General features: G+C 41.5%; 1 protein-coding gene across 1 annotated transcript in view; it reads left to right on the top strand.

Annotated features, from left to right (window-relative positions):
• Positions 1-16425, top strand: part of GALNTL6 (polypeptide N-acetylgalactosaminyltransferase like 6) — a 1147170-nt gene that overhangs the window by 1105201 nt on the left and 25544 nt on the right. The window contains exon 16 of the mRNA XM_077779662.1: positions 13561-13677. Coding sequence (XP_077635788.1) covers positions 13561-13677 — 117 coding nt within the window. The remainder of the gene's footprint in view (positions 1-13560; positions 13678-16425) is intronic.

Genomic DNA, 16425 nt, shown 5'->3' with positions numbered 1-16425 from the left:
CTTTTGTTCTGCTCTATTTTCAGGGAGAAATACAGTCTACTCTCTCCCAGAGAAAGGGTAACTCTTGGCTCTGGACACCCACCCATTCGTATCACAATCTTATCGAACCTCAGCCTGCTCATTCTCAGAACCATCCACCCGCTGAATCTGATTAACGGCACTGACAGTTAAGAAATTCAAGAGGAGAGACATTATATGAAATGCTTAGATTAAAAGGAGATGTAAGGTTATTGTTCAGAAAGCTGGCTGGAGGATCCAAGCATTTTGAGATCATTACACTAACTGTTACGGAAGATAGTGCCCCAGGGAGGAGTATCTGCTGTCATTGGTTTTAAGGGACTACATTTGCTTTTTGACAGGAAATAGTAATCAGTAGTGTCTGTTAGTTTTGCATGAATTTCTCTCACTGAGGGACACAATGATGAAATACTGGTCAGTGTGACTCAGAATTTGAAGGCTGGGTCTTCAAATCTTACTATTTTTGTTCCCCATTTGTTTGATTGCAGCAGGAAGTAAGAGGAGAGTGGGAATATTTTTACCACTACTCAGTTGTGTCTGCTACAAAATGGAAATTATAGGGCTTCATAGTGTAGGGCCCACAGAGAATCATTGTAGGGGAGTAATTATACCATGAAATATTTTATAAATATTACATTACAGTTTAGTATTCCAAATGCAATTTGACATTTCCACCTTTTTTTCCCCTTAAAGATCCAAGTCATCTCTTTTAATATGCTGACTGTGTTTAACAGTGAAGAAATTTATAATAGAAAACTCAGACCCCGAATTATCTTACTTGAAAATAAGGACAATTTGCTGACCTTCTTTAGAGGGAGGACTATTAAACTCAAGAATGAGTTCAAGAGAATCTACTTCACCAGAGAACTTTAAAAGCCCATAGATTATCATGTGTCTGAGAGATTTTGGCTGCATTCCTGTCCGGGGTCAAAGGGTCACATCCTTCTCAGAATCAACCCATAATTTTGATTGCAGATCTTCATTAACTAACGGTTCTAAATTTTACACAAGAGCTTGGCCTCTCTGTATTAGACGAGCTTTTAAACCTGTCCACATTTCAACAATCTGACCTGACTTAGAAGGAAGAATTATTTTAGCTAGACACTGTGTTGTGTGAGTAGTTTCTCAAGGGCTAAGAAGTTGCTTTATTTTTAATGCCCTTGGCTTTAGGGATAATACTAAAAGTGGCTTTTCATGATTATACTGGAACTGGAGCAAATCTTAGATTTACAGGCAATTCATAGATAAATCTAACCATCAGGGAAAGTGTTTGTATTCATAAAGTAGCACTCCAAGAAAAAAATGAAAGGAACATTAAATGGCAAGACATTAGTTGAAAGATGAGGTGCTTGGGGCGCCTGGGTGGCTTAGTCGGTTAAGCGTCCGACTTTCGCTTAGGTCATGATCTCGCAGTTCGTGGGTTCGAGCCCCGCGTCGGGCTCTGTGCTGACTGCCAGCTCATAGCCTGGAGGCTGTTTCAGTCTGTGACTCCCTCTCTTTCTGACCCTCTCCTGTTCACGCTATCTCTCTCTCCTAGAAATAAACAAAACATTAAAAAAAAATTAAAAAAAAAAAAAGATGAGGTGCTTGACTAGCCCCCTGTGGCTCGGTCTGAGGAAATGGCTCCATGTCATTTTCGGAGTGACGATTCAGAAGGTATGAGGCCTCACCAGTTCTGGCTCCAGCTCATTGTGAGGTTTCCTCCCACAATCTGGGGCTGAAATGGAGCCATGGTGCCTTCCCAGCACCCACGCCAGCTCCTCCTGTGGTTTGCATTTGTTTTCAAAGCAGACCTTCCTGCTTTTAAACCTCTTGACTCAGGTGCAATTTAATGCTATTAGCAGTATGGGGATATCTCTTCGTGTAGATTCCTTTTCCTCCAGAGAACGCAGGAAAACTCATATTAACTCCTGACTTATCATGCCTTTTTTGATTTCCAGATATCCTTTTGACAAGTTTTCCTATAGACAGTCTTGAATTCTCACCGTAAAAATTTTCCTTTGGATCTTATTTTCTCTCCTATGGTCCACCTTTAATTTATGCACCTGAGTTTTGTAAATTTTGAGAGAAAGGGAAGACGCAAGTAAATCTGCTCTTCTCCTAAATTATTCTTTACAACTTCAAAAAAAAAATTTTTTTAATGTTTATTTTTGAGAAAAGAGAGGGAGAGAGCGTGAGTGGGGAAGGGGCAGAGAGAGAGAGAGTGCGAGAGAGAGAGAGAAAGAAAGAATCTAAAGCAAGCTCCAGGCTCTGAGCTGTCACACAGAGCCGACGCAGGGCTCAAACCCACAAACCGTGAGATCATGACCTGAGCTGAAGTCGGACGCCCAACCGACTCAGCCACCCAGGTGCCCCTATATGTCAATGTAAAAACATTTGATAAAAATAATTCTGAATTTAATAACAACAATAAGATTGGTCTCCTCCTTTGTGCAGTTTGAGGTCTAGTAAGGACATCAGAGAGCAGAGGAGTGGAAGAAAGGCTGTGAATCCCAATATTTCTGGCTGTGAATTTTTAATATGCCAAAAGGAATCAAGATATTCCTCTTTCATGGACAGTGGTTGGTTTTAGAACGCAAATCTGTGTGCCGAGCCAGAAAGAAAGAAGATGGAGGGTAGTATGGAGAGACAACGGAGCGGAGACAGAGCCGATTTGGGCTCTGCTGTCCAGGCACAAATGGAGTCTCCCTCCAACCGTAACCGTATATTCCTTGAAAAACCCCAGTTCATCCACTTACAAAAAGTCAGCGTTTAAGGAGCGCTTCTGAATGAAAGGTGCTTTGAGAAGTACTGATGGAGATTCCAAGGCAGAGAAGAAAACAGTTTCTGCTCCCAAGGGGCCTACAACCTTAGACGGGAGACATCACTGGAAGGTGAGCTGTTGGATTGCTAAATGGTAAGTGAGGACGGAAGAGGAAATGGTGAGTTCTGAGCCAGAGCACTTGGGGACACTTGGTAGAACTGGTGGTATTGGAAGGGGCTCTCGAGGACCCGTAGAATTGCATCTTGAGAGAGAAATGACGGAAGGACCCGGTAGCCATAGGAGTCAGAAATGAACACGTTTATGGTGGTTTAGCAGAGCAAAGACATGGACCATATCACGCCTCAGAGGGTGGTTGTAAAGATTGAACTGACACATGTAAAGCGCTTAGCACAGCGTTAGTATACTGCAGGCGGTCAGTAAATGTTGGATACTATTTATTCATTGCTTATTTATTTTCTCAGCTGTATTACTATGATGGGAAATGTGGTGACATCACGTTTCTATTATACTGTGAGATGTCCCACCGGCACCTCAAATACAGAGAGCCTACAAATGAACGAGCTGCGGCCCCTCGCTCCAGACGTCTGCTTTAGTCCTGATCACCTGTTAACCTTGATGTTAGAAGCAGCCCTTCAAGATCTCGGTCTGGCAACGTGGGGGTCACCTTAGACACACCCATATCTCACCCCACCTCCAATTAGCTATCTGTTGATCCAACCCCTAATACTGAACATCCCATTCCTTTCCTCTCCTTTCTAGGTTTTTTTCTAATTGTAGTAAAATATACATAATATGGACTTTGCCATTTTCCCCATTTTTAAGTGTAAAACTCAATGGTATTAGGTACATTCAAAATTCTGCGTACCTATCACTACTATTGATGTCCACAATGTTTTCATCCCTCAAAACAGCAACTTGTAACCATTAAGCAATTACTTCCTCACTTCCCCTGCTTCTGGTGGCCTCTATGCTACTGATTCTATGAATTTGTCTATTTTAGAGACCTTGGATAAGTGGAACCATACCATGTTTGACCTTCTGTGCCATGCTTATTTCACTTAGCATAATGTTTTCATGGTTTATCCCTATTATAGCGTATCTTAGAGCTTTGTTTCTTTTTAAGGCTGGCTGATATTGCATGTAATATACATGTTAAGATACATATATGTCACATTTTGCTTATCCATTTATCCACTGGTGAACACTGGGGTTGTGTCCACCTTTTGGCGATTGTAAAAACTCATGTTACGACTGTTGGCATACAAAGATCTGTTTGCATCCTTGTTTTCCATTCTTTTGGGTATATGCCTAGGAGTGGAATTGCTGAGGGTCATATGGTAATTCTATGTTTATCTTTTTGAGAAGCCACCACTGTTTTCCATAGTGGCTGACACATTTTACATTCCTACAAGAATGTACAATGGTTCCAACTTCTTCGTATGCTGGCCAATGCTTGCAGTTTTCTGTTCTTGATAATAGCCATGTTAGAGGGTGCAAAATGGGATCTCATTATAGTTTTGATTGCATTTCCCTAATGACCAATGATATCAAATACCTTTTCATGTGTTTATTGGGCATTTGCATGTCTTCTATGGAGAAATGTCTATGCAAGTCCTTTGCCTTTTTTGAATTGGGATATTTGTTTTGTTGTTGAATTGCAGGAGGCTTTAAAAACATTCTGGATATTAGTATCTTATCAGATATATGGTTTGCAAGTATTTTCTCCTATTTTGCAGAGTTGCCCTTTCACTCTGTTGGTAGTGTCTTTTGATGCACAAATGTTTTTATTTTTAATCAAATTTGATTTATCTATTTTAATTTTTGTAGCCTTTTTTTGGTGTCATATTTAAGAAACTAGGGCCAAATCCAATGCCATGACGATTTTCCCCTATTTTACTCTAAGAATTTTGTTACCTTGTGTTTAGGTCTGATCCATTTTGAGATAAAATTTGTATATGATATAAAATAAAGTTCCAACCTCATTCTTTTGCATGTGGATATATTATTAGTTTGCTAGGGTTGCCATAACAAAGTACTATCAAGTAGGTGGCTGGCACAACCTAAAATATTGCATTGAAGTTCTAGAGGCTACAATGCTGAAATCAAGTGGTGGCAAAATTGATTCCTTCTGAGGGCTGTGAGGGAGAAGATGCTCCCAGTTTCTAGTTTATGGTGATCTTTGACACTGTTTGGCTTGTAGATGCATCACCCTGATTTCTGCCTTTATGTTTCCATGGCATTCTCCTTCTGTACATGTCTGTGTCCAAACTTTCTATTGTTATAAGGGAACCAATCAAACTGGATTCCAGGCCAACTCTCCTCCCATGTGACCTCATCTTAACTAATTACAAATGCAACAACCCTCTTTCCAAATAAGGTTATATCCTGAGGTACTGGGGATTAAGATTCCAATGTAGGAACCTGGGGGGACATGATCTACTAACAGTGGGTATTCAGCCTTCCCAGCATGATCTGTCCTTCTTCCATTGAGTGATATGGGTGCTTTTCTCAAAAAATAATTGCTATAACCTCACATAAGTGAGGTTTTAGTTATGGGTTCTCTATTTTATTTCATAGGTCCAAGTGTCTGGACTTAGGCATGCCCCCCTCCCCTTAGCTTTTTTGAGGTATTATTGATACATGTTTTTAAAGTTTATTTATTTATTTTGAGAGAGAAAGAGCATGAGTGGGGGAGGGGCAAAGAGAGGGCGAGAGAGAGAATCTGAAGCGGACTCTGTGCTATCAGTGTGGAGGCTAATGGGGAATCCGTCTCACGGACTGAGAGATCATGACCTGTGCTGAAACCAAGAGTCGGTCACTTAACTGACTGAGCCACCCAGAAGCCCCTAGATATTATCAGCATCATAACGTATATAAATTAAGGTGTATAACATGATGATTTGAAACACATATATATGCAAAATAAATACCACAATGAGGTTAGTTAACACCTCCATTTCCTCACATAATTACCTTTATTTTGTGGGAGGGTGAAAACATTTAAGATTCACTCTCACAACTCTCAAGTATATAACACGGTATTGTTCATTATAGTCACTATGTTATACATTAGATCCCTAGAACTTATTCATTTTACAGCTGGAAGCCTGTGTCTTTTGACCAATATTCCCTATTTCCCCTATACCCCATGGCCTAGCAACCATAATTCTATTTTCTATTTCTATAAGTTAAGCTTTATTTATTTATTTATTAAAATTTTTTTAATGTTAATTTATTTTTGAGAGAGAGAGAGAAGGAGTGTGAGTCAGGGAGGGAGGAGCAGAGAGAGAGGGAGACACAGAATCCAAAGCAGGCTGCTGGCTCTGAGCTGTCAGCCCAGAGCCTGACAGGGACTTGAACCCGGACCACAAGATCATGATCTGAGCTAAAGTCGGATGCCCAACCGACTGAGCCATCCAGGCACACCAAACAATTTATTTAATTTTATTTTGAGAGAGAGAGAGTAGAGAAGGGGCAGAGGAGAGATAGAGAGAATCACTAGCCGGCTCTGCACAGTCAGCTTGGAGCCCGATGTGGGGCTTGAACTCATGAACCTCAAGATCACAACCAGAGCTGAAATCAACAGTCCCACGCTTAACCAACTGAGCCACTCAGATGCCCTGAGAATTACATAAAATTATATATAAACCCTCCCCTAATTTATTGGAAACTCAAAAAATTTTTGAAGTGCTTTTAGAAATTAAAAACAAATGTATAAATAGAAAACATTAAAAATGCTCTTATCCTTGCAGCACCTTTTACTTTTTAAAGTTCTGTCTCGTGGCCGTCACAGCAGTTTCGCTTGAATGCACCCATTCCATCTCTAATTGCTCCATGCCAGTGGCATAGAATGACTGCTGGCAGAGACCAACTACTGCCTTTCCTTGAAATTATGCCCACAGAGATTTTCTTCCTATCTTATGCACATTTTCCTCTTCTGAATTTACCATAAATGTAATTGCTTTGGCATGTCTTTCTTGCCCTGGGACTTACTAGAACTACTCATTTCAGAAGCCTGGCTTACATTATGCAAGAAAAAGCCGGGCCTGTGGCAGAAATATTACCATAGGGCCTTCAGATTTGAATGTGTTCTGCTCTAAATAGTCTATTTCTAACACTATGTCCTGCCACTCGAAGTATTGGGAGTATTATTTGTGAAACATATCCGGCATCAGAACAGAACTTTTAAGTTAAGCGTTATTTGCCAGAAACAATCTGATTTTCACAAACAGATTCAGAGGAAGATTTGTATAAAAAAGCCACTTTTCCTTTGGAAGATAAGCAACTATTGTCTAATAGCAGGAAAAAAAAAGTTACAGTGCTTACTTCATGCTCAGCCGAGTGCTTTTTTGGTTTTACAACCATTATCTCCCTTCTTAATTCGCACTGCAACCATGTGGTACATTCATTCAAATGTGAATTTGCAACTGAGGCTCTGGGACAGTAAATGGTTTGTCCAAGATTACAGAATCAATAGATGGCGGGCAGGACCTGTACCCAGGTCTCTGTTTCCTAGACCCATGATCTTGATACGAAATTGTGGTAATCATTATAATTAATTCACCAGAACAGCGCACTTTTGGGTGTTAAACCTGTGGCAAATGCTTTACTGAGCTCAAAGGAATATATGGACATTAAAGAAGGCTGTGAATCCTTGGGTATAGAAAAGAAGTGTTCCTAGTCCAAAATTGGGTTGGAGTCTGATCTAGATAGAGAGGCTAAAGCAGGGTTAGAAATGAAATCACTGTGGGGCACCTGGGTGGCTCAGTCAGTTAAGCAGCTGACTCTTGGTTTCAGCTCAGGTCATGATCTCACAGTTCATGGGTTTGAGCCCCGTGTTGGGCTCTGTGCTGACAGTGAGGAGCTTAGGATTTTCTCTCTCTCTGCCCCTCCCCCGCTCATTCTCTCTCTCTCTCTCTCTCTCTTCTCAGTAAATAAATAAACTTAAAAGAAAAAGAAATAACATTACATGAACACTCATGGAGTTTTGGTAAAGCCCTTGGCCGAGCCAAGGGATGAAGAAGTGATAATCAAGTCATCGAGGTCCGCGACTGAAGGCAAACAAGCGGTGGCCCATGGTTACTGGACCTTAGGGACGCTGTGGTGGTGCCAGAGAAGGAACCCTGCGGGTTCAGAGAAGAAATCATTTCCTCTTCTTTGAATGGGATTCTAGACTTTGAATCTGAGTTTCTTAAATATTCCATTTTCTAAAAAGTCAGACAGTGGCAGAATAGTGACAACTTTATTCTGACCTATACAGTTGACTAGAAAATACCTACTTTTGTGTTCAACAGCCAGCTGTATCCTTTGTTAAGTGGAGAGTATGGAACAATTTTGATCTTTTGAACCCATAATATATAAATTTGAATGCTTAGAAACCAAGAGGTTTTTTTTTTTTTAGGTTGGATTTCTTTCCTTAAGTTCTGGTGTTGGAATTTCATAAAGTCAAGGAAAAAGTATTTTAGTGTATATCCTTTCCTGGGTACACTGTTGGAATTGAGACACTGTCTGATGAGTAAAAGACCAATAATGTTTGGCTGAACAAAGATTTTTGAAAGCTCAGGTGATATATATTCATATTTTGGTATGAATCATCCACACATGTGTAATGAGATGAAATCTGCATGCATGTTCTGCGTATCAGAAACATGAAAAAAGACATTTTTTAAAAGTTGTAGGGGCACCTCGGTGGCTCAGTCGGTTAAGCATCTGACTTAGGCTCAGGTCATGATCTCACGGTTCGTGGGTTCAAGCCCCACATCGGGCTCTGTGCTGACAGCTAGCTCAGAGCCTGGAGACTGTTTCAGATTCTGTGTCTCCCTCTCTCTCTGACCTTCCCCTGCTCATGCTGTCTCTCTCTCTCTCTCTCTCTCTCAGAAATAAATAAAACATTAAAAAAAATTTTAATTGACATATGTTATATTAATGTCAGATGTGCAACATAATGATAGAATATTTATATATATTATGAAATGATCACTATAGTAACTCTAGTTACCATCCATCACAATACATTGTTACAAATTTTTTCTCATGAGAACTTTTAAGATCTACTCTCTTAGCAACTTTCAAATATACAACACAGTATTCTTAACTGTGCATTACCTACCCAGAACTTATTTTATTTTATAACTGTAAGATTGTACCTTTTGACCCTCTTTGTCCATTTTCTTGGGAACTGATTCTTTTTTTTTTTCCACTCCGTACCCAGTATATGGTATAGTGGCTGGGACAGTAGGTACTTTATAAAATTTGCTGAATGAATCATGAAGACACTACTTCTTACTTAAAAGACCCTGATATGGGAGGAATTAGCAAACCATGCTCTCATTTGTTAAACTGAGGCTATTCTCTCTCTCTCTCTCTCTCTCTCTTTCAGAGAGAGTGCACAAGCGGGAGAGGGACAGAGAGAGAGGGAGACAGAGAACCTGAAGCAGGCTCTGCACTGTCAGCACAGAGACGGATGTGGGTCTCGGACCCACAAACTGTGAGATCATGACCGAAGTCAAACACTCAACCAACTAAGCCATCCACGTGCCCCAGGCTAGTGTCTCTTTAACAACCAACAGAATTACCAACCCCACACCTACTCGCCACCTTGACATTTATACCACACTCCCCCTCTCTTGTACCTCTTTTTAAAAACTTCTTGTGTCAGGGAGGGGGGAGAAATGTCCAAGCTGAGACTGACTTCTCTTGCATATCTAAGAAATTCTTTACTCCTTGCCAGACCTTTTCCTAAACCTTGCCCAAAAGGAGATTATGTCTGTAATCCTGTCATACATAATGATTCTCTTTTCCCCCATTTTCCTCCAGCTCCCCACCCACTTCTACTCAAGCACTACCTAACTTTCTAATCCTGTTCAATGTCTTGCAGGATTTCTTAACACAATTTTAATGATGCCAAGCCCTGAAGCTGGACATCAAAGGAATAAAGCATGAAAAGTATCTATTCTGTCATAGATTTATTCAGCGTTCTGTGTCCTAGATTTGGGTGTGTGTAATGTGTGCGAACTGCTTTATTTTCAGCCAGATACAGAGCCTGTGTTAAAAAAGCACAAACCATTTATAAAATTTCTTATGTCTATTTTTTAACTTTACTCAAATAAGCAAACCGAATTAGTTCTATTGGAATTTTAATCACCTCTTTATTTTATTTTATTTTATTTTATTTTATTTTATTTTATTTTATTTTATTTTTCGTATTTTAACTATAGTTGCCAAACAACGTTACATTAGTTTCAGGGGTACAACTTACAGGTCTGACGAATTCACGTATTCTGCTACGTTCCTATACTCCCCACAGGCATAGCCACATCTGTCCTGTTACATTGACTATATCCCCTGTGCTGTGCCTTTTACTCCCATGGTGTATTCATTCCAAAACTGGAAGCCAGTGTCTCCTACTCCCCTTCAGCCATTTTACCCATCCCTCCACACGTTCCCCCCTGGCAACCACCCGTTTGTTCTCTATATGATTTTGACGGAGTTGTGTGAGCAAGAGGAGAGGGCATGGGTATGTGCTGAGGGGTGAAGACAAAAAGAAAAGTAAGACAGAAGCCAGTGAGGGTGGCCTGATACCGGTCTTGCATCCAGGCGCCTCCCTTACCCTGTTTTCTCTACCATTTCTTCTCTGGCACGAGTGTGTGCTGGAATTTACACAGATGTAGACAATGAAGCCCTTGCAACTTGAAATTTGGCTCCCAAAGTAATTTATCCCATTGTCTACACAGATGCCATTTGAGTGAGAATTTAGAAAATTCAAGAGTTTAGAAAATGATCTCCTCTGTCCCTGCCAGTGTCCTTGGGGCTCATAACACTTAGAAATAAAACGAGCTCCCTGACGGGCTTTGGTGTGTATCCACAGGCAGATTTGGCAGATTGGCCACTCAGTGTCCCTGGCTTGTGTATATTATTTTCTTCCCTAGGTTCTCCTTCTCCAAGAACAGGGCCCTTTCAGTGAGTGAGCACCATGCCAGCTGACAGAGAAGGGCACACCCTCCCTCCGTGGCCAAATGGCCATAAACTATAAGCAGCTGTTGTTTTCCTAAATGTGGTTCAGAACTTCTGTTCTCCAGTAGAGGGAACAATAGTGCCCTGAAGGTGTCTTTGGCACAAACCTACACTGATTCTCTAAGAAGGCGCGTCTGTGAGTTAAATGGTCCAACAAAGGAGAGAGAGTCTCCCCCAGAGTTCTGTCAGGCAGCCCTCAGGTTAGACAGAGCTTTAGAAAGCAGACACACTGAAATCAGATTAGATCCAACAGGAGCTTTACAGAGGGTGCCAGGCTCAAGCCAGAGATAATAAAAGCAAACTCTTGACCTTCTAGCGGTTTCCATTTCACCAAAGAAATTCAATCACACATCAATGAATTGATCTTACACAAGGCTGACTTTAAGCTTCGCTTAGTAAAATTCCTCCATGGAACTTGTTTCCAGAAGGTGGAGAAAAGTCAGCGGAAGTGAGAGTGAATCAGGTGCACTTTGATAGCAGTCAAGCTCATCCCCTGTCTTTCAGGATTTCCCGTCCTACAAAGAGGAAGGATACCAGTAGTTTTCAAGGAGGGGGTAGAAAGTGTTTTCCCTAACTCGGGGTTCCAACGTGGAGTCTGTAGTTTTCAGGAAAATGAACACAAAAGTGCTGATATGTATCCACTTACAGTTTTGTTAGTTTGTTTTTGTAAAAATGTCCATAGCTTTCCTTGGATTCTCAGACAAGTCTGCAGACCAGACTAGGTTAAGAACTTGTGCCCTGAGTCCTACATTATTTCACATTCCTCTATCACTGGGGTCAGAGACCCTGAAAGTAGAGCAGTCCCATGGTGGAAATGACCTCGCGCTATTGCCAGCTTTCCTGAATAAGGAAATCGATATCTACCACATTAATTCCCTCCTGGATGACATTATACCAGCCTCTACTCCTACCAGAAGTGAACTAAGAAATTGGTCTCTCTGCAACAATGCCATCCAGGCATCATCTGTTCCCTTCATGATCCTCAGTCTATTTCATAACAACCTCTCTCTGCCTCTTGCCCTGTCCCAGCAGGAATAGGCCTGGGTCAGCCATCGTTCTGCCCCAGAGACACATCCCCCCTTACCTTCTCATTCTTGGCAAAAAAGTCTTGACTTTTTATAGTGGTCAAATGAAATTATTTTTGAATTTCATTTTCTAATGTTTTCTTGTTGTTGTTGCTGGCATATAGACATTTATTTTTCTTTTTTTAATTTGTTAATGCTGTTTTTTTTTTAATTTTTGAGAGACAGAGCATGAGCAGGGGAGGGGCAGAGAGAGAGAGAGACACAGTCTTGACTAAAATTACCGCTTGAGTACATCTTGTTCTTGTGTCCATATTCTGAGCAGTACCTAAAGGGATTATTCTAATCCAGGGCTATATAAAGGCATAAAACAGATTGAGATAAGAGTGAGCTTATCTAAACATGGAAGCTTAAGTAACGACCCAAGAACAATATCCAGCTGAACTGTAGGGTGTGGTTCTGATGCTAACAGGACAATTGGAGGAACCGGGAAGCAGCCAGACTTGACCAACGGACACGTTTCCGTGTCCAGACTCTGTCTGCTGCTATTTCTGTTGATACTTCTCATAGTCCATTCTTGTCCCACCCAGAACTACTCAGTTCCTTTTATCAGTATGAATATAATAATCGTAAAGAATGTCAGTCAGTCATTTTTTACTTACTCTGCAACTTTCCAAAGCTCAGACTTCACATAGAGAGTCTTCATCCAATACAGTGTGGTACCAACAGTACCATTCTTCTTATCTCACTAATACTCTAGGGTGACACTTCATTTCTCATCCCGGAGAAATGCTACACCGTGACAGCAGGTATAAACCAAGACCACCTGGGCCTACTAGGACATGGCTACCGTGTCCTGCACAGAATCATGCAATGCTCAGGGATTCATTGTTCTGCATCACACACTGTACTCATGTCACCTTCCTCATATTTGATCTCTTCTCCCAGATAAGGTGGAAATGGGAGAAGAGGCTTGGGAGCAAGAGGACAACAATTCTAAGTTAAGAACTCTCTGAAGAGGGGCACCTGGGTGGCTCAGTCGGTTGAGCCTCCGACTCTTGATTTCAGCTCAGGTCACAGTCCCAGGGTTGTGGGATCAAGCCCTGCATGGGCTCCATTCTAACCGTGGAGCTGCTTAAGATTCTCTCTCTCAGGGCGTCTGAGTGGCTCAGTCGGTTAAGCATTCAACTTCAGCTCAGGTCATGATCTCATGGTTTGTGAGTTCGAGCCCCACATTGGGCTCTGTGCTGACAGCCTGGAGCCTGTCTCCGATTCTGTGTTTCCCTCCCCTGCCCATGATCTGTCTCTCTCTCTCTCAAAAATAATTAACATTTAAATTTTTTTAAAAAGATTCTCTCTCTCTGCCTTTGCCCCTCTCCTCCACTTGCATTCTCTCTATATATAAAGTAAAAAATATTTGTTTTTTAATTTTTAACTCACTGAGGAAAAAACTGCCATTTTTACCAAGCCATGAACTCTAGGCTGCTCCCTGTGCTGCGTGATCACAGAGCCCTTTGCTGCAGCCAGCTGGAGTTTTGCCCTTGAACCGTCTCATGTTCTTACATGCCCATTAGGCCATGTTATATTTAAAATCTGGTTTTTCTCCACAAATTCCACATAAACTTAAAGCATCATTCAGTAATCAAGTAATGAGAAAGACAACTACAGAATCTAGACCAGAATTGACACGAGCTAGGGAAACAATAAAAACCAACCCTGGCTCCTTCTTTCTTCTTTCCACAGATTCGAAATGTGGCAGCAAATCTCTGCGTGGACAGCAAGCACGGAGCCACAGGCACAGAGCTGAGGCTGGACATCTGTGTCAAGGATGGTTCTGAAAGAACGTGGTCTCATGAACAGGTGTGTGGCAGGAGTGAGCGGGGCCGAGACGGGCATGGAGGGTTCTGGGCGGGACACATGGACCTTCCCAGTTCTGTCACCAACCAGTTCTGTAGTTATGTGGGGAATTACTTACCTCCTTTGTTTTCCATGGCTTCTCAGAGCAGCTGTGAGAATCAATTGAGATCATGCACAAAAATGTGCTTCAATAATAGAAAGGATGGTAGAAATGTTGATTGTGACCCCAGGCTTTTATCTCCTTTCCCAGAATGAGAGTCTTCAAACCACGAAAAGCCCGTACAGTGTCATGTAACTCTTCCAACTAAATTTCATGGTTTTGTTGAAAGACTCTTTGTTATTTAAAAAAACTTTTATTTAATGTTTTATTTATTTCTGAGAGAGACACAGCGTGAGCAGAGGAAGGTCAGAGAGAGAGGGAGACACAGAATCTGAAACAGGCTCCAGGCTCTGAGCTGGCTGTCAGCATAGAGCCTGATGCGGGGCTGAAACCCCGAACCGTGAGATCATGGCCTGAGCCGAAGTCAGACGCTTAACCAACTGAACCACCCAGGCGCCCCTCCTCTTTGTTATTTTATAAGTTTTTGTGATTTTAACTAATCTTGTTTTCCCCTCTGGCTATATATGGAAAAGAATACTCTACATACACCTCTTGATGTTATAGCAGTTTGTAATCTTATACATGAAGGTAACTTTGAAGCAGTAACATCTCCATGTGGGCTTCATGGAATAGTGTAAGACTATGTATTGCTTTGATTGAAAAGCATTTCAGTGCAATTCGGTTTGTTGAGTGAGTTGTCATTCCCGTCCACTTTGAAAACAGATGGTCTTTCTAAGGGACTTCCCTCACACTGTGTCACCTGAAAAAGAGAAAGGATAGTGGGTAGAGTCGTACCTGCCCCTTGTTATTGCTTTAATTTTTAATTATCAAAAATCAGATAGGAAACTATATATTTAACTCACTGAGGAAAAAACTGCCATTTTTACCAAGTCATGAACTCTAGGCTGCTCCCTGTGCGGCGTGATCACAGAGCCCTTTGCTGCAGCCAGCTGGAGTTTTGCCCTTGAACCGTCTCATGTTCTTACATGCCCATTAGGCCATGTTATATTTAAAATCTGGTTTTTCTCCACAAATTCCACATAAACTTAAAGCATCATTCAGTAATCAAGTAATGAGAAAGACAACTACAGAATCTAGACCAGAATTGACACGAGCTAGGGAAACAATAAAAACCAACCCTGGCTCCTTCTTTCTTCTTTCCACAGATTCGAAATGTGGCAGCAAATCTCTGCGTGGACAGCAAGCACGGAGCCACAGGCACAGAGCTGAGGCTGGACATCTGTGTCAAGGATGGTTCTGAAAGAACGTGGTCTCATGAACAGGTGTGTGGCAGGACTGAGCGGGGCCGAGACGGGCATGGAGGGTTCTGGGCGGGACACATGGACCTTCCCAGTTCTGTCACCAACCAGTTCTGTAGTTATGTGGGGAATTACTTACCTCCTTTGTTTTCCATGGCTTCTCAGAGCAGCTGTGAGAATCAATTGAGATCATGCACAAAAATGTGCTTCAATAATAGAAAGGATGGTAGAAATGTTGATTGTGACCCCAGGCTTTTATCTCCTTTCCCAGAATGAGAGTCTTCAAACCACGAAAAGCCCGTACAGTGTCATGTAACTCTTCCAACTAAATTTCATGGTTTTGTTGAAAGACTCTTTGTTATTTAAAAAAACTTTTATTTAATGTTTTATTTATTTCTGAGAGAGACACAGCGTGAGCAGAGGAAGGTCAGAGAGAGAGGGAGACACAGAATCTGAAACAGGCTCCAGGCTCTGAGCTGGCTGTCAGCATAGAGCCTGATGCGGGGCTGAAACCCCGAACCGTGAGATCATGGCCTGAGCCGAAGTCAGACGCTTAACCAACTGAACCACCCAGGCGCCCCTCCTCTTTGTTATTTTATAAGTTTTTGTGATTTTAACTAATCTTGTTTTCCCCTCTGGCTATATATGGAAAAGAATACTCTACATACACCTCTTGATGTTATAGCAGTTTGTAATCTTATACATGAAGGTAACTTTGAAGCAGTAACATCTCCATGTGGGCTTCATGGAATAGTGTAAGACTATGTATTGCTTTGATTGAAAAGCATTTCAGTGCAATTCGGTTTGTTGAGTGAGTTGTCATTCCCGTCCACTTTGAAAACAGATGGTCTTTCTAAGGGACTTCCCTCACACTGTGTCACCTGAAAAAGAGAAAGGATAGTGGGTAGAGTCGTGCCTGCCCCTTGTTATTGCTTTAATTTTTAATTATCAAAAATCAGATAGGAAACTATATATTTAACTCACTGAGGAAAAAACTGCCATTTTTACCAAGTCATGAACTCTAGGCTGCTCCCTGTGCGGCGTGATCACAGAGCCCTTTGCTGCAGCCAGCTGGAGTTTTGCCCTTGAACCGTCTCATGTTCTTACATGCCCATTAGGCCATGTTATATTTAAAATCTGGTTTTTCTCCACAAATTCCATATATTTATAAAAATATTATGGCACATCTTAACACACTCACTGCAAAGATTTAACAAGTATCTACAGCTATTGCCATATTTTTTAAAGTTTATTAATTTGAGAAAGAGAGAGAGCACACATGGGAGGGGGGGAGAGAGAGAGAGAGAGAGAGAGAGAATTCCAAGTAGGCTCCAACTGTTAGCATGGAGCTCAACGCAGGGCTCGAACTCAGGAGCGTAAAGAGTTGTTCCG

Source organism: Crocuta crocuta, unplaced genomic scaffold (assembly GCF_008692635.1).
Source record: "Crocuta crocuta isolate KB4526 unplaced genomic scaffold, BGI_CrCroc_1.0 scaffold158, whole genome shotgun sequence".
NCBI lineage: Eukaryota > Metazoa > Chordata > Mammalia > Carnivora > Hyaenidae > Crocuta > Crocuta crocuta.
The sequence above is the reverse complement of the archived record's forward strand: the minus strand, read 5'-3'. Positions and strand labels throughout refer to the sequence as shown.